This window comes from Rhinopithecus roxellana, chromosome 20, assembly GCF_007565055.1.
Source record: "Rhinopithecus roxellana isolate Shanxi Qingling chromosome 20, ASM756505v1, whole genome shotgun sequence".
Lineage (NCBI taxonomy): Eukaryota > Metazoa > Chordata > Mammalia > Primates > Cercopithecidae > Rhinopithecus > Rhinopithecus roxellana.
The window spans coordinates 62748509-62773700 of NC_044568.1; the positions used below are offsets into that span (position 1 = coordinate 62748509).

General features: G+C 43.9%; 1 protein-coding gene across 3 annotated transcripts in view; it reads left to right on the top strand.

The window, feature by feature from the left end:
- Positions 1-528: 528 nt before the first annotated feature.
- Positions 529-25192, top strand: part of CFDP1 (craniofacial development protein 1) — a 154451-nt gene continuing 129787 nt past the window's right edge. For all 3 annotated transcript variants that reach the window (XM_030924407.1, XM_010382975.1, XM_030924408.1), the window contains exons 1-4: positions 529-768; positions 21783-21900; positions 23803-24022; positions 24609-24736. In XM_030924407.1, the coding sequence (XP_030780267.1) occupies positions 705-768; positions 21783-21900; positions 23803-24022; positions 24609-24736 (530 nt within the window). In that variant the 5' untranslated portion in view covers positions 529-704. The remainder of the gene's footprint in view (positions 769-21782; positions 21901-23802; positions 24023-24608; positions 24737-25192) is intronic.

The following is a 25192-nucleotide window of genomic DNA, read 5'->3' on the forward strand; positions in this document are numbered from 1 at the left end:
ATCCAACACGCGGACTTTCTCCGTAAGGCACGTCACTGTCTTCCTTTCGCTTAGGAACACCGGCCAGAGCTTCAGCACCACACTTGGGGGCCATTTTAAACAGCAAAAGCACCCACAAAAAGCAGAAAAAAAAAGTGTCAGTAAACAGACTGCGGAAAGGACTCTGTTTACAGCACGGGAGGTGCAATTAGAAGGCGGGGCTTCTGCATAGTTCAAACCTCAGCTGCGAACCTGTACCTCCGCCAACTCCAAATTTTCACCCTCTGCGCATGCCCGGGAAGAACCCCAGAAAGTACCGTGATGATTGATTTTAGGGTTACAAATACATTTTAGCAAATAAGTGAATTTGACATTACGAACTAATGATTAATGAAGGTCACCTGTATTTCCACAGATATGTAATTTTAAGCAGATTTAGTAAATGAAGGCGGCGAGGCAGCGCCGAAGACTACAAGTCCCAGCATGCACCACGTCCGGGCGGGTTCGGGCTCCCAGTGAGGGCCTCAGGGACGCCAGCCCGCAGGCATCGGCCGGAAGTGTCGTAAGGAAACCACGTAGTACTCTCTGCGCATGTGCAAAGCGCTGTCGGGGCCGCCCTAGCTGCCGTCGTCGCTGCTGGGACTCTATGGTCTCTCCCTAGAGCTTTGCCGTTGGAGGCAGCTGCTGCGGTCCTGCGAGTTTGACCGGCATCGAGCGGCAGCACCATGGAGGAATTCGACTCCGAAGACTTCTCCACGTCGGAGGAGGACGAGGACTACGTGCCGTCGGGTGAGCGATTCCGCCTGAGGCGAGAAGGGGATTGCCCCGCCCCTCGCCTCACGTGAGGCGCGCTCTGCCCCCACGGGCGTCGTCCCCGTGGCCCAGGTGGTCCCGGGGGCGCCCGTTCTCGAGCGTCCGCTCCGTCAGGCCCCTCATCCTCGGCCGCCCCGGCCCGAGGCGTGTGCGCGTGGCGGTTCCGTGCCGCCCTCCCCGTGGGCCAGCTCCGGCCGCCGCCCCCTCTTGCAGCGCGGGAACCGGCACATGAACACGGCCCTGTCTCTAGGGATGCTCGTCGGTCAGCCCCGAACGACACCGCTGCTTCGGAAGTCGGGGAGGCAGTCCGATCGGTGGAGGTTTTCTTCAGCCCTGGCCGGAGAGAGCTGCTGGCCACCACCCCGTCCAAGATAGAGCTGTCTGCTCTCCCCCTAATTGTTAGAAAGTTCTGATACGAAGTTCCCCCTGTGATGCTTTTTGCCTTATTGTGACGTCCACCCATGCTCCTCTCTCAGAACTTTCTTTTCTTAGGGATCTCAACCCGAACGGGGCGACAATGAATCTTAACTGAAGAAACCTACTTGTTACCCCTTCTTGGTCTGCCCCAGACATACCCATCTCATTGAAAGTATCTTCACCCATTCAGATCCTCAGTTGAAAGACTCAACAAACCAGAAACAGACTAACAAAACCCAACCCAAGAGTCGTCCCTATTCTCTTTGTTTAATTTCGTTCTGTTCTGTTTTATTTAGTTTTTAAAGACAGGGTCTTGCTGTTGACCAGGCTGGAGTGCAGTGACGCGATCTTGGCTCACTGCAACCTCAGACTCCTGGGCTCAAGCGATCCTCGCGTCTCAGCCTCTGGAGTAGCTGGGACTACAGGTGCAGGCTGCCACGCCCGGCTAATTTTTTGAAGTTTTTCTTTTTGTAGAAATGGCATCTTGCTATGTTGCCCAGCTAGTCTCGAACTCCTGGGCTCAAGTGATCCTCCCACCTCGGCCACCCAAAGTGTTGGGATTACAGGCTTGAGACACCGCGCCCCGGCTAGTGAAGTAGTTCTTTTTTTTTTTTTTGAGACGAGTCTCGCTCTGTCGCCCAGGCTGCAGTGCAGTGGCCGGATCTCAGCTCACTGCAAGCTCCGCCTCCCGGGTTTACGCCATTCTCCTGTCTCAGCCTCCCGAGTAGCTGGGACTACAGGCGCCCGCCACCTTGCCCGGCTAGTTTGTTTGTATTTTTTAGTAGAGACGGGGTTTCACCGTGTTAGCCAGGATGGTCTCGATCTCTTGACCTCATGATCCGCCCGTCTCGGCCTCCCAAAGTGCTGGGATTACAGGCTTGAGTCACCGCGCCCGGCAGTATTTCTAAAAGGCACGTTGAAAACTAGCCATTCCATGCCTGGCGCGGTGGCTCACGCCTATAATCCCAGCACTTTGGGAGGCCGAGGCGGGCGGATCACGAGGTCAAGAGATCGAGACAACATGGTAAATTTACCCCGTGTGTACCAAAAACACAAAAATTAGCTGGGCGTTGTGGTGGCATGCGCCTGTAGTCCCAGCTTCTCAGGAGGCTGGGGCAGGAGAATCGCTTGAACCCGAGGGGCGGAGTTGCAGTGAGCCGAGATCACGCCACTGCGCTACAGCCTGGGTGACATGACAGGGTAAGACTCTATCTCAAAAAAAAAAAAAAAAAAAAAAAAAAAGCTATGCATTCCCATCACCCCTCATCCCTATTTAATTTAATATTCCTCAGGAGAAACTTCTTTCCACTTTGTGAATTTGGTGTTGTACTATTGTGGTCTATTGATTTAACCTATGTATAGTAGGTATCATTTTTATTACCTCGTGACCTCCTTCCCCTCACCCCTAACACACCCACAAGCTTCCACCTTCGGGGCCTCCCCAACTCCCTAGTCTGCCATTGTACCTGTGTTCAATTTTGGTTAGATCAGTATTCAGTGTTTTTTTTTTTTTTCTTTTTCTTTTTTCTTTTTTTGTTTTTGAGACAGTGTCTCTCTGTTGCTCAGGCGGGAGTGCAGTAGCGCGCTCTCTGCTTAATGCAACCTCCACCTCGCCAGTTCAAGCAGTTCTGCTTCAGCTTCCTAAGTAGCTGGGCTTACAGGTGCCCACCAGGACACCCGACTGATGTTTTTTTTGTTTGTTTGTTTTGTTTTTTTGAGACAAGAGTCTCTCTCTGTCTCCCAGGCCGAGTGCAGTGGCGGGATCTTGTCTCACTGCAAACTCTGCCTCCCGGGTTCACGCCATTCTCCTGCCTCAGCCACCCGAGTAGCAGGGAATACAGGCGCCCGCCAGCACACCCGACTGATTTTTTTGTTTGTTTGTTTGTTTGTTTTTGAGACGGAGTCTCGCTCTGTCGCCCAGGCTGGAGTGCAGTGGCCGGATCTCGCCGCACTGCAAGCTCTGCCTCCTGGGTTTACGCCATTCTCCTGCCTCAGCCTCCCGAGTAGCTGGGACTACAGGCACCCGCCACCTCGCCCGGCTAGTTTTTTGTATTTTCTGGTAGAGACGGGGTTTCACCGTGTTAGCCAGGATGGTCTCGATCTCCTGACCTCGTGATCCGCCCGTCTCGGCCTCCCAAAGTGCTGGGATTACAGGCTTGAGCCACCGCGCCCGGCCGATTTTTTTGTATTTTTAGTAGAGACGGGGTTTCACCATGTTGGACAGGCTTCATTCAAACTCCTGACCTCAAGTGATCCGCCCACCTCGGCCTCCCTAAGTGCTGGGATTACAGGCGTGAGCCACCGCGCCAGGGCCAGTGTTTTTTTTTTCTAATGACAGTGTGAATAAACATCCTGTTATAGCTGAACCGTATGTTATACAGATTACTTTTCCTGCACTTCTTGTTTTCTCTGGTGCTAATAATTGCCATTTTTTGTTGTTACGTAGCTGTCTATGTACTTACTGCTGTAAACCAAAAATAAAATTCTAAGGCCCCCCAACCATCTGAATGGGCTTCCTCCCTAGCCAGGGCTCTTAACATTTAACCTCAGAGGCTGTTTTGGGCCATAATGGGAAGTGAGGGCTGAACCTGCCTCATTATACATCTCGAACATTAACATCGACACAGACTTTAAGGCTGATAAGAAACATTTTGCAACCTATTCTCTCTGAAGCCTGCCAGCTAAAAGCTTCATCTGTATGATAAAACTCTGTTCTCAGCCGAGCAGTGGCTCAAGCCTATAATCCCATCACTTAGGTAGGCAGAGGCTGGTGGATCATTTGAGGTCAGGAGTTCAAGACCAGCCTGGCCAACATGGTGTAACCCCGTGTCTACTGAAAATATAAAAATTAGCCAGGTGTAGTGACAGGCACCTGTAATCCTAACTACTGGGGAGGCTGAGGCACGAGAATCTCTTGAACCCAACAGGCGGGGGTTGCAGTGAGCCAAGATGGTGCTTCTGCACTCCAGCCTGGGTAACACAGTGAGACTCTATTTTAAAAAAAAAAGTGGCCCAGTGCGGTGGCTCACCCCTTTAATCCCAGCACTTTGGGAGGCTGAGGTGGTTGGATTGCCTGAGGTCAGGAGTTCGAGACCAGTCTGGCCAACATAGTGAAGCCCCGTCTCAACTAAAGATATAAAAAAATTAGCCGGGTATGGTGGCATGCGCCTGTAATCCCAGCTACTTGGGAGGGGAAGGGGAATTGCTGGAACCAGCGGGGTGGGGGTTGCAGGGAGGTGAGACTGCACCACTGCACTCCATCCTGGGCAACAGAGTGAAACTCTATCTCGAAAACAACAATAACAACAACAACAACTCTCCACAACCTCCATCTTAACCCAGATATTCTTTTCTGTTTAGGCAAACTCAACCTGTTGCCAACAAAAAAATGTTTAAATTTACCTATAGCCTGGAAGCACTCCCACCCCCAGTTGTTCCGTCTTAATGGACCAAACCACTGTATTTCTCAAATGTATTTGATTGATGTCTCATGCCTCCCTAAAATGTATAAAACCAAGCTGCACCCCTACCACCTTGGGCACATGCTCTCAGGACCTCTTGAGGGCTGTGTCACGGGCTTGGTTACTCATATTTGGCTCAGAATAAGTCTCTTAATATATTTTACAGAGTTTGACTCTTTTCGTCAAACTCTACTAATTTGACTCTAAACTTTTAGAATTGTCTAAATCATCTCCCAAAATATTTACATTCATTAGATTTTCACTTTAATCTTTTGAAACAGTCTTTGCCTTCTGGCCTCCACTTTGTCTTGGTTACCTTCTATGAGTGCTCCAGTGTATTTATTTATTTATTTAGAGATGGAGTCTTGCTCTTGTTGCCCAGGCTGGAGTGCAGTAGCGTGATCTCGGCTCACTGCAACCTCCACCTCCCGGGTTCGAGCGATTCTCTTGCCTTAGCCTCCTAAGTAGTGGGATACAGGTGCCTGCCACCACACGTGGCTAATTTTTGTGTTTTTAGTAGAGACAGGGTTTCACCATGTTGGCGAGCCTGGTCTTGAACTCTTGACCTCAAGTGATCTGCCCTCCTTAGCCTCCCAAAGTGCTGGGATTACAGGCGTGAGCCACCATGCCTGGTCAGGAACATTTTTCTGGGACCTTGAATGTCTAAAAGTAACCATGCCCCTCAGGCTTGATTGATTGTCTGTTTAGTACAGAATTCTAGGCTGGAAATAATTTTCCATCAGAACTTTAAAGGTGTTGCTTCATTACTTTCTAGATTCCCATGTTGCTGTTAATAAATGTTTTATTACTGATTTCTGCTCAATGTATAAGATCTGTTTGTCTCTGGAAGCTGGTAGAATATTCTCTTTATTCCCATTTTCTTTTTTCTTTGTTTTTTGAGATGAACTCTGGCTCTGTTGTCCAGGCTAGAGTGCAGTGGCAGCATCTAGGCTCCCTGCAACCTGCACCTCCCAGGTTTAAGCGACTCTCCCGCCTCAGCCTCCCGAGTGGCAGGGACTACAAGTGCATGCCACCACGTCTGGCTAATTTTTGTATTTTTGTAGTAGTGATGGGGTTTCACCACGTTAGCCAGCCTGGTCTCGAACCCCTGACCTCAGATGATTGATCCGCCTGCCTCGGCCTCCCAAAGTACTGGGATTACAGGCGTGAGCCTCTATGCCTGGCCTGTTCCCATTTTCTAATATATCACCATGATATATCTTGGTATGAGTGTTTTCAGCCATTTTGCCGAGCCTTCTGAGAACTTTTTTTCCTAGAATTTTTTTTCTTTTCCTTTCTTTCCTCTCTCTTTTTCTTTTCTTTTCTTTTCTTTCCTTCCTTTTCTTTTTTTTTTCTTTCTGTCTCTGTCTCCCTCTCCGCCCTTCTTTTTCTCTCTTATTTTATTTTATATATTTATTTTTGAGACGGAATATAGCTCTGTCACCCAGGCTGGAGTGCAGTGGCACGATCTTGGCTCACTGAAACTTTCATCTTCCGGATTCAAGTGATTCCCCTGCCTCAGCCTCTCGAGTAGCTGGGATTACAGGCGTGCGCCACCACACCTGGCTAATTTTTTTTTGTGTGTGTGTTTTAGTGGAGACGGGGCTTCACCTTGTTGGTCAAGATGGTCTCGATCTCCTAACCTCGTGATCCACCTGCCTCGCCCTCCCAAAGTGCTGGAATTACAGGTGTGAGCCACCAAGCCCAGCCAACTTTGAATATTTTTATAGCATTATGTTCTTTCTTCTTTTGGAAATGCAGTATCAGCATTTCACATACAATTTTTAACTTACATACAATAAAATGTACTGTTTTCAATGTAATATTCTCTGATTTTTGTCAAACGCCTAGAATTGTGTAACCACCACCAAAATGAACAGTTTCAAGCCTCCAACCCTCTAAAAAAAAAATTCCCTCTGCTACTCTTTGTGGTGGAACAACTCTCCCTCACCCCTGGCCTCAGCCATTAGCAACCGCTGGTCTGTTTTCCATCTTCATAGTTTTGCCTTTTTCAGAATATAATCTAAATGGAACCATAACAGTAGGTAGCTTTTCGTGTCTGGCTTCTTCCGTTTAGCATAATGCATTTGAGATTCACCTGTGTTGTTGCACACGTCAATAATTAGCTCCTTCTGCTGTTGTGTGGTAGTCCATTATATGAATATACCACAGTTTATTCTGTATTTGAAGGACACTGGGTTGTTTCCTGGTTTTTTTTTTTTTTATGATTACAAATAAAGTTGTTTATAAATATTTACACACAGCTTTTTCTGTGAACATGGATTTTCATTTCACTTGGGTCAATATCTATGAGTGGGATTACTGGGTTTTGTAGTATGTGTATGTTTAACTTTACAAGAAAGTGCTAAAATTTTTGTGGTGTGATTACTGTTGGCAACATGTTTGAGAGTTCGAGTAGCAACTCTTGAACTCTTGAAGTGCTTCATCCTCAACAGCACTTGGGGTGGTCAGGTTTTTTTTTTTTTTTTTCTAGCTAATTTCGGGCCAGGTGCAGTGGCTCACGCCTGTAATCCCAGCACTTTGGGAGGCTGAGGGGGTGGGTCACAGGGTCGGGAGTCGAGACCAGCCTGGCCAATATGTTGAAACCCCGTCTTTACTAAAAAATACAAAGAATTAGCTGGGCGTGGTGGTGTGCGCCGGTAGTCTCAGCTACTCGGGAGGCTGAGGAAGGAGAATCACTCAAACCCAGGAGGCGGAGGTTGCAATGAGCCAAGATCGCGCCACTGCACTCCAGCCTGGGCAAGAGAGTGAGACACTGTCTTGGAAAAAAAAAAAAGAAGAAAAAAATTAGCTAATTTTTCCTTTAGTTTGCATTTCCCTAAGGATGTTGATTCTCTTTTCATGTGCCTATTTGCCATCATTTTATCTTCTTTGGTGATGTGTCTTTTGAATTATTTGTTCATTTAAAACATTGGGTTGTTTTCAGTTTTGGAATTATATATTCTGGATATAGTCCTTTGTCAGATATTTGTTTTGTTTTGAGACAGAGTCTCACTGTTCCCCAGGCTAGAGTACAGTGGCATAATCTTGGCTCACCACATCCTCTACCTGCCAGGTTCAAGCGATTCTCTTGCCTCAGCCTCCCGAGTAGCTGGGATTAGGTGCTTGCCACCACACCCAGCTAATTTTTGTATTTTTATTTATTTATTTATTTATTTTTGAGATGGAGTCTCGCTCTGTCGCCCAGGCTGGAGTGCAGTGGCCGGATCTCGGCTCACCGCAAGCTCTGCCTCCCAGGTTTACGCCATTATCCTGCCTCAGCCTCCCGAGTAACTGGGACTACAGGCGCCCGCCACCTCACCAGGCTAGTTTTTTGTGTTTTTTAGTAGAGACGGGGTTTCACTGTGTTAGCCAGAATGGTCTCGATCTCCTGACCTCGTGATCCGCCCACCTTGGCCTCCCAAAGTGCTGGGATTACAGGCTTGAGCCACCGCGCTCGGCCAATTTTTGTATTTTTAGTAGAGACAGGGTTTCACCATGTTTGTCAGGCTGGTCTCAAACTCCCAACCTCAAGTGATCCAACCACCTTGGCCTCCCAAAGTGCTGTGAGTACAGGTGTGAGCCACCGCGGCTGGCTGCTTTGTCAGATATTTGTTTTGTAGTGTTTTGTCTCTGTGCTTGTCTTTTCATTCTTTTAATAGTGTTTGCAGAGCAATTTTTGTTAGTGGTTTTTTGGAAACAGAGTCTTGCTCTCTTGCCCAGGCTGGAGTGCAGTGGCATGATTTCAGCTCACTGCAACCTTTACTTCCTGGGCTTAAGCAATTTTCCTGCCTCAGCCTCTGTAGTAGCTGGGACTACAGGCATGAGCCACCATGCGTGGCCTGCAGAGCAAAAATTTTAAACTTTGATAAAATCCAGTTTGTCAAATTTTTCTATTATGGACTGTGCTTTTGGAATCATGTCTTAGAACTCCTTTTTGCCTAACTCTATTTTCCTATGTAAAAGTTATATAGTTTTACTTTTTTATTTATTTTTTAAGACGGAATTTTGCTCTTGTTGCCCAGGCTGGAGTGCAATGGCATGATTTTGGCTCACTGCAACCTCTGCCTCCTGAGTTCAAGCGATTCTCCTGCCTCAGCCTCCTGAGTAGCTGGGATTGCAGGCATGTGCCACCGCGCCTGGCCACCATATACATTGTAGAATCACTTTGTTCATCTCTCCAAAAAGTATCCTACTTGGATTTTGTTTGGAATTCCATTGAATCTGTAGACCATTTAGGGAAGAATTGACAGTTTAACAATCTTACATTTTACACTATGAATACAGTATGTATCTTTTTTTTTTTTTGTCTAAAAAGTTTTTATTTCCAGTTGTTTGTAACTAGTATATGGAAATACAATACAGGTTCTGCATACTAACCTTGTATTCTGCAACCTTGCTAAACTCATTTACCAGTTCTGGAGGTTTTTGTAGATTCTGGGATTTTCCACACAGACAGTGATGTCAAATGTGAATAGAAACAGTTTTATTTCTTCCTTTCCAATATGTTTACTTTTTATATTTATTTTGCTTGCCTTGTTATACTTTATACTTCCAGTATGATGTTGAATAGGAGTTGCGAGAGGGGACATCTTTGCCTTTTTCCCAATATTAAGGGGGAAAAGAAATTAGTGTTTTACACTGGATGTGGTGTTAGCTATAGGTTTTTCACAGATGGTGTGTGTGTCTGTCTGCCTGCCGTTTAAGCGCTTTAGCATTGAGTAACTTATTACTAACTCAGTCACCTAACACTATGTGGTATGTGCCAATTGTGCTCTGCATTTTACTGATGAAAAAACTGAGGCACAAAGTCTAAGCAAATTGCTGGAATTCATCCAGTTAGATAGTAACTGAGCTGGAATGTTAACCTTGGCAGTCTGCATATATTGTCCCTCAGGATTCCTTATCATGTTAAATAAGTTCCCCTCTGTTCCCCATTTTCAGAGAGGTGAATTTTGTCAGATGCTTTTTCTCTATCTATTGATTTAATTACGTGTGGTTTTCCTTTTTTGTGTCTGTTAATATGGTGGATTATAATGATTGATTTTCAAATTTCTGACATACTTATTTCTGGGAGACAGCTCACTTGGTTAGGATATATTTATACATAGCTGGATTTGGTTTGCTAATGTAGTCAGCCTTCTGTATCTGTGGTTTCCACAGCCATGGATTCAACCGACTGCAGGTAGAAAATATTTGGAAAAAAGCTGGCTGCAGTTGCTCACCCCTGTAATCCCAGCGCTTTTGGGGGCCAAGAAGTGTGGATCACTTGAAGCCAGGAGTTAAAGACAAACCTGGCCAACATGGTGAAACCTAGTTTCTACTAAAAATACAAAAATTAGTCCCAGCTACTGGGCTGAGGCACGAGAATCGCTTGATTACCCAGACTGGAGTGCGGTGGTGCAATCACAGTTCACTGCAGCCTAAAACTCCTGGGCTCAAGTGATCCTCCCACCTCAGCCTCCCGAGTACCTGGGACTACCGATACACACCATCATACTCACCTAATTTTTTATTTTTTGTAGAGACGAGGTCTCTTACCATGTTGCCCAGGCTGGTCTGAAACATCTGGCTTTGAGCCATCTTCCTGCCTTAGCCTGCCAAAGTGCTGGGATTACAGGTGTAAGAAAAACATGGATTTGTTTGTTTTTAAAAGAAACAGGGTTTTGCTCTGTCACCCAGACTGGAGAACAGTGTCAAGATCACAGCTCAGCGAAGCCTTGAACTCCTGGCCTCGAGCGATCCTCCTGCCTTAACTGCCGAAAACGTGTTTTTTTTTTATTCACAGTTTTAAGACTCTCTAAGAGGATGGGTGCGGTGGCTCAGACTTGTAATCCCAGCACTTTGGGAGGCTGAGGTGGGTGGATCACTTGAGGCCAGGAGTTCAAGACTAGTCTCACCAACATGGCGAAACCCCGTCTCTACCAAAAATACAAAAATTAGCTGGGAGTGGTGGTGCATACCTGTAGTCTCAGCTATTGGTGAGACTGAGGCAGGAGAATCACTCAAACCCGGGAGGATCGTAGTGAGCCAAGATCGTTCCACTGCACTCCAGCTTGGGCAACAGAGTGAGACTCCGTCTCAAAAAAAAAAAAGAGGCCGGGCGCGGTGGCTCATGCCTGTAATCCCAGCACTTTGGGAGGCCGAGGTGAGTGGATCATGAGGTCAAGAGATCGAAACCATCCTGGCCAACATGGTGAAACCCCGTCTCTACTAAAAATACAAAAAATTAGCTGGGCATGGTGGCAAGTACCTGTAATCCCAACTGCTTGGGAGGCTGAGGCAGGAGAATTGCTTGAACCAGGGAGGCGGAGGTTGCAGTGACCTGAGATCGCACCATTGCATTCCAGCCTGGGTAAAAAGAGCGAAACTCCGTCTCAAAAAAAAAAAAAGAAGAAAATATTTGGGAAAAAAATGGGTGGTTATATCTGTACTGAATGTGTACAGACTTTTCCTTGTCATTGTTTCCTAAACAATGCAGTATAACAGCTATTCATATAGCACTTATATTAGGTGTTGTAGGTAATCTAGAGATGACTTAAAATATGCTAGATTATATGTAAATATGACATCATTTTATATCAGGGACTTGAACATCTGTGGGTTTTGATTTGGGGTGGGGGAGATCTTGGAACCAATTCCCCAGAAATGTGGAGGGACAGCTGTATTTTGTTGAGGATTTTTACATCTATGTTTATGAGGGATTTTGATTGTAGTTTTTTGGTAATTTCCTTGTGTGGTTTTAGTATCAGATAATGCAAGCCTCATAAAATGAAGAAATACAGTCTTTGTTTCTTCTAGGGTGATTTTTTATTCACCCTGTATGCTTGTTTAGGGTTTTATTATGTAAGAGGCTTTCTCAGATTTATAGTGATTCTTAGCTGGTTTGGCTCATATTTACGCTTGGGGCACTAAAAAGGTGATTGGAAGTGCTGAGTCTTTGGATAAGATTTGTTCCTTTTGTGCCTACATTGTCTACAGGGATGTTATTCTGCTTCTTACTGTCTTTTTTTCCCTCATAGTAACTGCATGGAATTTGATCTTGAGTTTTTGGGGGGTTTTGTGTGTATAATTTAAAATTTGCTTATCTCTTACTGTTGCAGGACTTTTCCATAGTTTAGCTAAAGACGGAGTCCTTGTCTCACAGCCACGATAATTTAGGCTCGCAGATAATTTGAAGCGTGAGTAAAACAGGGTTTTATTGGGTGACAAGGGAAAAAAGGGGGAACAGGGACTCTGCGAGGCTAGAGTTCCTGCTGCTGCGCTTCCTGCCTCACAGCTTTGAATCCCAGGTTCCACACAGGAAGAAGAGGGGCCAGGCTCCTTCCCGCTACAAAGAGCAGGAACCTCTGTGGCTCCACCCCAGGGTGCATTCCTCCCAGTCCGCTGGCTGGCTGGAGCTTCTCCCGGAACCCCCTCCCACATGGCTGTCTCACTATTGAGATTAAGCATCTTTTTACATGTTTAAGATCCAGAGCCATGTGCATCTACTTGTCTGAACTGTCTACAACATTTGCCTGTTTTTATGATGAAAACAGGCAAAAGTTTTCAAAAATAGTGCAGAGCTTTGTACAAAATTAGAAAATGCGTATATAAAAATAATTACAGTTGAATTACCTAGAGACCATCAGTGTCAATCTCTTAGCGAATACTCTGATTTTCTTTGTACACCTAGGTGTAGATATTTGTATTTTTTTCCTCAGCCTGCAATTGTGTTTACTTACATCACTTTTCAACCTGCTCTTTTCAGTGTACAGTCTCTACCCATTTATTTTAGTAAATGTTTTATCTTACATACAGATCATACTCAAATTTTCCAAAATGGTTATAGCTTGTGTGTTCAAATCACAGTTGAGTTCAAGACTACACATATTATCCAGTTGTTCCATCCTTGAGTCTCTTTTAATCTAGCACACTCCCCTGTCTATAATGACATAGATTGCTGAAAAAGATCAAGCCATACGTCCTGCAGCATGTTTCACCTCTTGGATTTGTCTGGTTATTCCCTCATGGCATTGTTTTAGTTGTTCCTTTGTTCCTTTAGTTCTCTATAAATCTGAAGTTAGATCTAAATGCTCGATGGGTTCCAATGAAATATTTTGGCTAGAATGCATTATCAATGGATGTCTGATGTTTGGATAGCATCAGAAGATATAATATCAGGTTGATAACTATAGTGGTGACTACTAAATCAGGGTGATGACAGTCTGATCCCTATGTTGTATACTTGTTTTTTCCTTTGGAACTTTTAGAACTGGAAAGTATTCCATGTGACAGTATACTTAATGGTTAAAACTTAAATTGCTTTTTAATTTTTTTTTTTTTTAGATGGAGGTCTCACTGTGTTGTTCAGTCTGGACTCAAATTCCTGAGCTTAAGAGAGCTTCTCAGGCAGCTGAGACTACCTGTTACCTGAAAGGGGGTCCAGATCCAGACCCCAAGAGAGGGTTCTTAGATCTTGAACAAGAAAGAATTCGAGGGAAATCCATACAGAAAAGTAAACAAGTTTATTAAGAAAGTAGAGGAATAAAGAATGTCTACTCCATAGACAGAGCAGACCCAAGGGCTGCTGGTTGTCCATTTTTATGGTTATTTCTTGATTATATGCTAAACAAGGGGTAGCTTATTCATGCCTCCCCTTTTCAGCCCATTTAGAGTAACTTCATGACATTGCCATGGCATTTGTAAGCTGTCATGGCGCTGGTTTTGGTGGGTTTTAGCCGGCTTCTTTACAGCAGGCTGTTATATCAGCAAGGTCTTCATGACCTGTATCTTGTGCCAACCTTCTAGCTTACCCTATGACTTAGAATGCCTTAACCTCCTGGGAATGCATCCCAGCAGGTTTCAACCTCATTTTATCCGGTCGCTATTGAGGATAGAGTTGCTCTGGTTCACACACCTCTGGCACACCCAGCTTCTTAAATTGCTTTTGACATCACTTGATAACCCTTGCCTAAACTACTACTGTCATTAGAGTTTGAGAAGTGATGTTTTTCTAATTCTTTGTTCTTCTATATTTATTAGTTGACATTTTTCTGTAAAGTGTAGCTTTCCTTTATCAATTGGAACAGTATAAATGTTTAATTCTTTTCCCTTAATTACAATTTTCAAAATAGGTAGTAATTTTAAATAGCAGTCTAAAATGGTACAATTTTTTTTTCTGTCTTTTTTTTTTTTTTTTTTTTTGAGACAGAGTCTTGCTCTGCCGCCCAGGCTGGAGTGCAGTGGCCGGCTCTCAGCTCACTGCAAGCTCCGCCTCCCGGGTTGACGCCATTCTCCTGTCTCAGCCTCCCGAGTAGCTGGGACTACAGGCGCCCGCCTCGTCGCCCGGCTGGTTTTTTGTATTTTTTAGTAGAGACGGGGTTTCACCGTATTAGCCAGGATGGTCTCGATCTCCTGACCTCGTGATCCGCCCGTCTCGGCCTCCCAAAGTGCTGGGATTACAGGCTTGAGCCACCGCGCCCGGCTTTTCTGTCTTTTAATATCATGAGGGGCTCACAGATTTTTTTTTTTTTTGAGACGGAGTCTCGCTGTGTCGCCCAGGCTGGAGTGCAGTGACGCGATCTCGGCTCACTGCAAGCTCTGCCTACAGGGTTCATGCCATTCTCCTGCCTCAGCATCCCGACTAGCTGGGACTACAGGCGCCCGCCACCTCGCCCGGCTAGTTTTTTTGTATTTTTTAGTAGGGACGGGGTTTCACTGTGTTAGCCAGGATGGTCTCGATCTCCTGACCTCGTGATCCGCCCGTCTCGGCCTCCCAAAGTGCTGGGATTACAGGCGTGAGCCACCGCGCCCGGCCTATGGCTCACAGATTTTTATTGATTCAGTGTGTTTTCATTTTCTAACAATTACCTGTTTTAATGTTCAAGTCTTCACTGCTTTGGCCAGTAGGAGCTCTTTCAAGCTGGATCCTGTATCCTTTTAATTTGATCTTTTTTATTATTATTTATTTTTTATGAGTCAGCATCTTGCTTACTGTAGCCTTCAGTTCCTGGGCTCAAGAGATCCTCCTGCCTCAGGCTCCCCAATAGATGGGAACTACAGGTGTGTGCCACTATGCCTGGCTAATTTTTTAAAAATCTTCTGTAGAAACAGGCTCTTCCTCTGTTGCCCAGCCTGGTCTCGAACTCATGGGCTCAAGCATTCCCCCGCCCCATACTCACTCACCTTGGCCTCCTAAAGTTGTGAGATTACAGGCGTGAGCCACTGCACCTGGCCTTGATCTATTATTTTTAAATAGCTTCCTGGCTTTCTGGCACAGAAAAATGTCTGGTTTTACCTTGTGCTTTCTTTGCCTCAGACCTGAAATGAGTTTTTTTTTCCTCAGGGAGCCTTTCTGTGGTAAATGGCCTCAACTTTGAACTTTAGAGATGCTTGATGTTACCAGAATGATGTAGTTTGTGTGCCATTTGTCTAGTGGACAAAACTAGGAAATACTTATCTTAAAAAGGGTTCGAATTCATATTGATATTTTTAATTCTTTTTTTTTTTTTTTTTTTTTGAGATGGAGTTTCACTCTTGTTGTCCAGGCTGGAGTGCAATGATGTGTCTCAGCTCATTGCAACCTCTGTCTCCCAGGTTCAAGTGATGTTCCTGCCTCAGCCCCCCCGAGTAGCTGGAATTACAAGCATGTATCACCACACCCAGCTAATTGTGTATTTGTAGTAGAGATGGGGTTTCACCATGTTGGCCAGGCTGGTCTTGAATTCCTGACCTCAGACCATCTGCCAGCCTTGGCCTCCCGAAGTGCTGGGATTACAGGCATGAACCACCATGCCCAGCCTTTAATTTAACATCTGCGTTTTCACTTATTTAATTTTATTTATTTTTGAGATGGAGTCTTGCTCTGTTGCCCAGGTTGGAGTGCAGTGGTGTGATCTAGACTCACTGCAACCTCCGTCTCATGGGTTCAAGCAGTTCTCTTGCCTCAGCCTCCTGAGTAGCTGGGATTACAGGTGTGCACCACCATGCCTGGTAATTTTTTTTTTTTTTTTTTTTTGAGGTGGAGTTTCGCTCTTGTTGCCCAGGCTAGAGTGCAATGGCGCAATCTCAGCTTGCCGCCACCTCCATCTCCTAAGTTCAAGCGATTCTCCTACCTCAGCCTTCCAAGTAGCTGAGATTACAGACACGCCACCACGTCCAGCTAATTTTTTTTTTTTTTTTTTGTATTTTTAGTAGAGTTGGGGTTTCACCATGCTGACCAGGCTGGTCTCAAACTCCTGACCTTGTGATCCGCCCGCCTATGCCTCCCAAAGTACTGGGATTACAGGCATGAGCCACTGTAATTTTTGTATTTTTAGTAGAGATGGGGTTTTGCCATGTTGGCCAGGCTGGTCTAGAACTCCTGACCTCAAGTGATCCACCCACCTCAGCCTCCCAAAGTGCTGGGATTACAGGCGTGAGCCACCGCTCCTGGCCAATTTCTTTGATTTTATAATTGTGTCATTTCTCTTATTCTGAAGATCTGGATTCTTAACATGATTGATTACTTGCTTTAACCTATGATATAAAGGAAATAGTTTCAAAATACCAACATTGATGTTACTACACAGAGTAGAACTTTTTTTTGTCTTTGGAATGCATCTTGATGAAGATGTGTAGTCAGAATACTGTTTTCAAAGTCCTGGGAATCTTTTGTTTATGTTGTTATTTTATCATTTTGGTATACAGTTATGTTTATTTATTCAAACTTTTGAATTTAAGGGATTTTCAAAGTTCTGTAGAGAGATAAACATAGTGAACTCTTGCTTCTACTCTGTTTTATCTTGACCCTTATAAGGAGCTGTTTTCATTAGTTTCTTGTTTATCCTTCTAGTGTCGCTTTTTCCGTATACAAACAAATATAAGCATATTCTTAATTCTTCCTTTTTCCTCATCCAAAGCTGGCATATTTCACACACTGTTCTTTTGCTTTTCCTCTCCTTTTTTTTCTCTTTAACTTAAGAGTATATCTTGGAGGTAAATACATAGAAATTCTACACATTGCATTGTAATGACTATGTGGTATTCCATTCTTTAGATGGACCATAGTCTTTTCAGCCAGTCACTTACTGTGAGACAACTTGAGCTGTTTCTAATTTTTTGCTATTACAAACAGTGCTGAGTGAATAACCTATTATATATTCTGGGATAAAAGTGGGACTGCTGGATAAAAAGGTAAATACATTTGTGTTTCTTTGTATTTTGGGGTGGTTTTTGTTTTTGTTTTTGTTTTTGAGACAGGGTCTCATTCTGTCACCCAGGCTGGAATGCAGTAGCATGTTCATGGCTCACTTCAGCCTTGACCTCCTGGGTTCAAGTGATCCTCCGTTCAGCCTCCCAAGTAGTGGGAACCAGAGGCGTGCCCACCGTGCCTGGCTAATGTTTAAAAATTTTTTGTAGTTACGGGGTCTCACTGTGTTGCCCAGCCTGGTCTCAAACTGCGGGGCTCAAGCAATCCTTCCACCTCAGCCTCCCAGAGTGTTGGAATTACAGGCATGAGCCACTGTGCCTGGCCCTGAGTTATTTCTTTATTTTTATTTATGTATTTATTTATGTATTTATTTATGTATTTATTTATTTATTTACTTATTTATATTTTGAGACAGGGTTTCATTTTGTCACCCAGGCCGGAGTAGAGTGATGAAAACATGGCTCACTGCTACCTCAGCCTCCCGGGCTTAATCAGTCCTTCCACTTCAGCCTTCCAGGTAGCTGGAACTACAGGCACAGTTCAGCAGGCCTGGCTAATTTTTGTATTTTTTGTGGAGACAGGGTTTCACCATGTTGCCCTGGCTGGTCTCCAACTCCGGAGCTCAAGAAATCCTCCTATCTTGGCCCCACAAAGTGCTGGGATTACAGGCATGAGCCACTTTGCCCAGCTCTGAGCTTTCCTTATATTTACAAAAATCTGAAATACATATATATATAATATATATATATGGCAGAGTATCACATGTACAGTTTAAAGAATACTAATCAAATGATACTTATGTACCCACCACCCAGTTTAATAACTAGAATATTTGTACCGTTGACATTGACATGTGCCTTGCTTTTCCTTTTTTTTTTTTTTTTTTTTGAGACGGGGTCTCCCTCTGTCGCCCAGGCTGGAGTGCAGTGGTGCGATCTCGGCTCACTGCAAGCTCCGCCTCCCAGGTTCATGCCATTCTCCTGCCTCAGCCACCCGAGTAGCTGGGACTACAGGTGTCCACCACCATGCCCAGCTAATTTTTTGTATTTTTTAGTATAGACAGGGTTTCATCATGTTAGCCAGGATGGTCTCGATCTCCTGACCTCGTGATCCGCCTGCCTCGGCCTCCCAAAGTGCTGGGATTACAGGCGTGAGCCTCCGTGCCTGGCTGCCTTGCTTTTCTTTATAGATTTACGACCTACCTAAATACAGTTTCAAAATATGAGTAGCAAGCAAAACTAGCTATGTAAGGAAAGGGTAGTAGTGCTGGGTATCTTAGTATTTAGCCTTAGTATTTATGTTGGTCGCTTAATATTCCTGATTTCCTTAAAGTATCTATATGTTCTCCAGCTATGCTTGGCATTCCGTAATCCACACTCCTCCAGGATACAACCTTCAGATTTTGCTTGGGTGTTGGGTGCTAGGGGTGGGTGCTGTGGTAGAACTAGTTGCCCATCGCTTAGACCTGTGGAGAGCCAATTGCCTCTCTTACAGCTTTCCCCTGGTTTGGGGGAACTCACCTTTACCTCTGGTCCCAGTGCCTTTTGAGGATTTTGCGTTGCATATCAACTTAGGCTTTTTCTTTTCCTAAGTCTGCAAGCAATTGCTGCTTACTCTCCAGGTTCTGGAAATGTGTTGCTGTTGTCTCCTTACCATTTCTTACCAGTATTGTAGGTTTACGTGTTTCAAAAGTCCTTTTGTGCTGCTGATTTTTTTTTTTTTAAGACAGAATCTCACTCTGTTGCCCAGGCTGGAGTGCAGTGGTGCCATCTTGGCTTACTGCACACTCTGCTTCCTGGGTTCAAGCAATTCTCCTGCCTCAGCCTCCTGAGTTGCTGGGATTACAGGAACACGCCACCGTGCCTGGCCAGTTTTTTGTATTTTTGGTAGAGATGGAATTTCAGCATGTTGCCCAGGCTGGTGTTGAACTCCTGACCTCAAGTGATCCGCTCTCCTTGGATTCCCAAAATGCTGGGATTACAGGTGTGAGCCACTGTGCCCGGCCTTGTGCTGATGATTTTACTTGAGGTTCAGGAGGAAGTAAAATTAACATTTGTGTGTTCAGACTGCTGTCTTAACCAGGAACTCACTGCTCTCTTCATGAAACACTGTCACTTAGTCCTTGGTGTTTAGGATACCAAACAGAATTCCATTTTGGATATTGATTGTTTCCACCTCAGCCCCAAATGCTTATTCTCCAGATTTTCACACAGCTGGCTCCTTCTGATCGCTTTTTAAAAAATTTTAATTTATGGCCGGGCGTGGTGGCTCAAGCCTGTAATCCCAGCACTTTGGGAGGCCGAGACGGGCGGATCACGAGGTCAGGAGATCAAGACCATCCTGGATAACACGGTGAAACCCCGTCTCTACTAAAAAAAAAACTACAAAAAACTAGCCGGGCGAGGTGGCGGGCGGCTGTAGTCCCAGCTACTCGGGAGGCTGAGGCAGGAGAATGGCGTGAACCCGGGAGGCGGAGCTTGCAGTGAGCTGAGATCCGGCCACTGCACTCCAGCCTGGGCAAGAGAGCGAGACTCCTTCTCAAAAAGAAAAAAAAAAATTTAATTTATGTATTTATGTTTTTGAGACAGGATCTTGCTTTATTACCCAGACTGGAGTTCAGTGGTGTGATCTTGACTCACTCCAGCCTTGACCTCCCAGGCTCGAGTGATCTTTCTACCTCAGCCTCCTGAGTAGCTTAGACTAGAGGTGTGTACCACCAAGCCCAGCTAATTTTTGTAGTTTTTGTAGAGAGAGGGTTTCATAGTTGGCCAGGCTGGTCTTGAACTCCTGGGCTCAGGTGAACCACCTGCCTCGGCCTACCAAAAGGCTGAGATTATAGGCGTGAGCCACTGGTCTATCTTTTTTTTTTTTTTTAATCTCTTTTATCATTGCTTTAGTTTTCATGAGCTTTTTTATTTGTTTTGTTGTTTTTCTGAATTATTTTAAAAGTCTTATTTTTATTCCATGGACACCACAGTTTCTCTTATCTCTTTGAGGATAGTAATTACAAAGCCTTTTTCCTTAAGTTTTTAGTCTGTCCTCCTCCCCACCCCCTCTTTCTGCACTAATTTTGTTTCCTCTGAATTCCTTTCTGTTTATCTTGGATCTTGCCTTTCATGTTGGAGGCTTTTCTCACGTGTTTGGTGGTCCTTGGTACATTATGAGTGAAGTATTTAAAAGTTGATTGTAGGACATGTGTGGTGGCTTATGTCTGTAATCCCAGCACTTTGGGAGGCCAAGGCGGGCGGATCACCTGAGGTCAGGAGTTCCAGACCAGCCTGGCCAACATGGTAAAACCCCATCTCTACTAAAAATATAAAAATCAGCTGGATGTGGTGGTGCACTCCTGTTATCTCAGCTGCTCAGGAGGCCAAGACAGGAGAATCACTTGAACCTGGAAGACAGAGGTTGCGGTGAGCCGAGATCTCGCCAGTGCACTCCAGCCTGGGTGACAGAGCGTCTCAATAAACAAATAAATAAAGCTGATTGGATGTACAGGAGTATCAAAACAGTACTGTTTGTAATGACCAAACTGGAAACAACCTAGTTGTGCATCAACAGGAGAATGAATAAACAGATGGTGGTATAGTCATACAATGAAATACTATTTACTATTTAGGAGTGAGAATGAATAAACTACAGCTACATTGCAACAATGTGGATGACTTTCACAAACAAAATGTTGAATAAAAGAAGCCAGACACAGAAGAGTACACACTGCAGGCTCCTGTTGAAAGTTCAGAAGCAGGCAAAACTAACCCATGACGTTAGAAGTCAGGATATTGGTTCCCTTTAAGGGTAGTTTAGTGATTAATGACTGGAAGGGAGCACAGGGGGCCTTCTGGGATGCTGGTAATGTTCAGTTCCTCAAGCTGGGGCCCTGGTTATGCAAGCGTGTTCACTGTGTGTCATTCCATTGAACTGCATATTAGATTTATGTGCTTTTTGGTGTGTACACTTCAAATGAAAGTTTATATGAAGTAAAAGAGGAAAAAAGTAGTGGAATCTCTGTGTGGGCAGGGCTGGTTTATTGACTGGTACCACAGCATGTGGTCAGACATCCAAGCAACACTCTTTTGTTGGGGACCCTTGAATGTCAGTGTCTGAAGATGGGACATGGGTGTTTTTGTTCTTTCTGCTATGTTTAACTGGAAGTCTTTAGGTTTCCTTTTAAACCTCTTTTATTGAGAAGACAAAGTGTTTTTTAAATTAGATTTGAAAGATACCCAAGATGAAGTAGTACATCTTGTTTGAGAAACACATTAGTAGAATTGGAATTTCTGTTCATTCACTCATTCATTCAGCAAATACTTAAAAGTCAAGTTGAACAGGGTTTATGTCCTCTTGGAGTATATAGAGCATAGCAGAAATTACCAACATTAAATATAAGTGGGATGAGTTATGGAGCGGAAATAGAGACTGCCATACAAGCCTAGGATAGAAGAACATAGGGTAGTCTTCAGGGGCAGAGAAGACTTCCCCAAGGAAATGATGTTTTCGTTAGGTGAAGAATGGAAGAATAGGGGAAAATTCACTTTTTTTTTCTTTATTTGAGGCGGAGTCTTGCTCTGTCCCCCTGGCTGGAGTGCAGTGGCGCGATCTTGGCTCACTGCAAGCTCTGCCTCCTGGGTTCACGCCATTCTCCTGCCTCAGCCACCCGAGTAGCTGGGACTACAGGCGCCAGCCACCGCGCCCGGCTAGTTTTTTGTATTTTTAGTAGAGACGGGGTTTCACCGTGGTCTTGATCTCCTGACCTTGTGATCCGCCAGTCTCGGCCTCCCAAAGTGCTGGGATTACAGGTGTGAGCCACCTCGCCCGGCGGAAAATTCACTTTTTCTTAATGAAAATGTCTTGGTGTGAAAGCTTGTATTAATGAAAGTGTCTCATCTTGATGTGAAAACCTTTATTCCTGTCTGATCACCCTGTTAATGTGATTTCAGGTGGAGAGTATAGTGAAGATGATGTAAATGAATTAGTGAAGGAAGATGAAGTGGATGGTGAAGAGCAGACACAGAAAACCCAAGGGAAAAAAAGAAAGGCCCAGAGCATTCCAGCCAGGTGATGCTGCCCTCAAGGCCCTTAGAAGTTAGGGGCTATTGTCACAACCATCCTGATTGCTAAGATTTATCTGATGATAGATTTAATGAAGCCAGAGTTTCTAATCCTTTTCTCTTTGAGGGAAACATTTGCTGTTATTTTAGGATTAACTTCTTGGTCTCTGGAAAGCTTTAAAAATTTTGAACTTTAATGTAAAAAAAAGTTTATAGGTAATATGTATATATGGTTAAAACAGAAAATTCAGTCCCTAAAAAGATGTTTACCCTGTTCCTAGCCCTTGTTGCTTTGCCTCTGAAGAACTATGCTACCAGAGATAGTCTGTGCATGTAAAAGCATATATGTCTATATTTTCTTTCTTCCTTTCTTTTTAAGAAAAAAATATAAATAGTAGCATACTCTTTTTCTCATTTTCATTTCTCTTTATTTCACATCTCGGAGATGGTACCATGGCAGTATCTCCTCTTTTTCATAGTATTACAGTATATGAATAGGCCTTACTTTATTTAGGCTTTCCTGTATTGAGGTATGTTTAGATTGTATCTAGTCTTTACTACAACAAACAAGACTGCAGTGAATATTCTTTTTATACATGTATACAAAGTATACATAAATACATAAATGTATATAATGTATACATGTATAAATATATCTGTAAATGAAACATTTAGAAGTGGAATTGTTTGATCTAAGGTTATATATGCAAGTAAATTTAAAAAATACAGATATTAGCAAATTGCCTCACATAGGCCTGGTATAGGCTTATGTTCCCATGAAAATTATGAAAATTCTGACAGGCTATTTAACTTAGATAAGGGCATCTTCCATAGAAGTCTTTTACCTCACTTGGGTGTTTCTGTCTTCCTGGGCATTGAAGCAAAAAGCAGATTATCATTTATGAAAAGGCAAAAAGAATTCTAGGTATTAGATGGATTCGCCTAAAGTCAAAATAGTCTAAGAAGCAATGTACTCTTATAAGTCTTGGGCCCAGTTTTTTTGGTTTTGAATTTTTTTTTTTTTTTTTTGGAGACAGAACCTCACTCTGTTGCCCAGGCTGGAGTGCAGTGGCGTGATCTCTGTTCACTGCAACCTCCGCCTCCTGGATTCAATTCCCTGCCTCAGCCGCAGAGTAGCTGGGATTATAGGCACCTGCGAACACGTCTGGCTAATTTTTGTATTTTTAGTAGAGACGGAGTTTCACCATGTTGGCCAGGCTGGTCTTGAAGTGCTGACCTTGTCTCATCTTGATGTGATGAAAGTTTATATGAAGAAAAAGAGAAAAAAGGTAGTGGAATATCTGTGTGGGCCTTGGCCTCCCAGAGTGCTGGGATTACAGGCGTGAGCCACCTCGCCTGGCCTGTCCTTGAAGTTTTCTGTATTGCAGCTCTCATGTGTTCCGAAAGTGGGAAGAAACATGGATTTTTTTCTTTTTCCTTGAGAACTCTTGGAAGAAATAGTGGAAATAAAGTTGAGGCTCTTCTCAATAGAACTTGTTCTACAAATGGAGTAGCTTTAAAAAGTCACCAATGTCTGGCACATAAAGTATGTTCTTAGAATATTCCTCCTGGGCAGATTAATTCTGTGATTAGGTGATTTGGATGGTTTCTTTGTGAAAACAGCTGGTCCTGATTTAGAAGGAGAACGCCATACTTTGATTTTAAGTGACTGGAGAAAAGTTAGCAGTAAGAGCTCAGTTCTTTTTTTTTTTTTTTCCTCAATTCTTTTTTTTCCTTCTACAAAATTTCAGCTTACCTCTTCTATTCACCTCTTCTACTCATTAATCAGTAGTCCCAGAATTTAAAATGTTCTCGGGTTTACAAGATTGTGTTTGGGATTGGGAGAGGGATAACTGAAATCATTTTGCGCTGTCTGTCTTTCCTTTTCCCTGTGACTGCTGGTAATTAGGAAGAGAAAACAAGGTGGCCTCTCATTAGAAGAAGAGGAAGAGGAGGATGCCAATTCAGAATCTGAGGGAAGCAGTAGTGAGGAGGAAGATGAAGCTGCAGAGCAGGAAAAAGGCATTGGATCAGAGGATGCAAGGAAAAAGAAGGAGGATGAACTCTGGGCCAGCTTCCTCAATGATGTGGGACCAAAATCAAAAGCGCCCCCAACTACACAAGTTAAGGTAAGTTGAGAGATTAATAAGGTGAATGCCTCTCCAGAAACACCCTACATTACTGACATTTGAAGCCTACGGAAATCGACCAGATGCCTTTTGCTAACAGTTGTACTAAGTGAAAAGCAAAGCATTTCCTATGGTAGGAGAATAAGCTTCTCTAATCATATAAATTTCCAATAGGCCTTTAACTAATTAGAGATGAGACATTTAAGAGTAGCTATAGGCTGAGTGCAGTGGCACACGCCAACAATCCCAGCACTTTGGGAGGCTGAGGCAGGCGGATCATTTGAGGTCAGGAGTTTGAGACCAGCCTGGTCAACATGGCAAAACCCTGTCTCTACTAAAAATACAAAAATTAGTTGGATGTGGTGGTGGTTGCCTGTAATCCCCTACTTTGGACACTGAGGCAAGGAGAATCACTTTAACCTGGGAGGTGGGAAGGTTGCAGTGAGCCAAGATTGTGTTACTGCACTCCAGCTTGGGCAACAGAGTGAGACGCTGTCTCAAAGAAAAAAATAATAAAAAGTAGCTATAAACAATATGGTTCATCTTTTGGTGAAACTGATTACATTTCTTGTTTTTTTTTTTGTAGAAAGGAGAGGAGACTGAAGAGACAAGTTCAAGTAAATTGTTGGTAAAAGCAGAAGAGCTAGAGAAACCTAAAGAAACAGAAAAAGTTAAAATCACCAAGGTGTTTGATTTTGCTGGTGAAGAAGTACGGTAAGTTTCACAAACTTTGAAACTAGTGTTTTTAAAAATGAGCGTCTCTCTCTAACTGGTTTTAGCCATCTATCCTCATTTCAATCCATCATAATATTTTGGGAGAGTTATATTTGAACTCAAGGAAAACTGACTCTATAAATTATCAGGGAGCATGAGAAAGGTCCTTTCACATATAGCAGTGTAGTTTTTGAGCTTTACAAAGTGGTCAGCTGAACAGAAGCAAGGGAATATAAGAGTTAAGTATTTTGTTCCACTTGATCATTGCCATGTTTTGTGACTTTTGTTAAGTCATGTTTCCCTTTATTACTTTCCTTGACTGCAGTCTGAGCCCCATTGAAGTCTCTGAAATCAGATAAGAAAATACAAGGAGACAAATTTGGTTTCAGTATTATTTTCTTTTTCTGAGACGGAGTCTTGCTCTGTAGCCCAGGCTAGAATGCAGTGGCATGATCT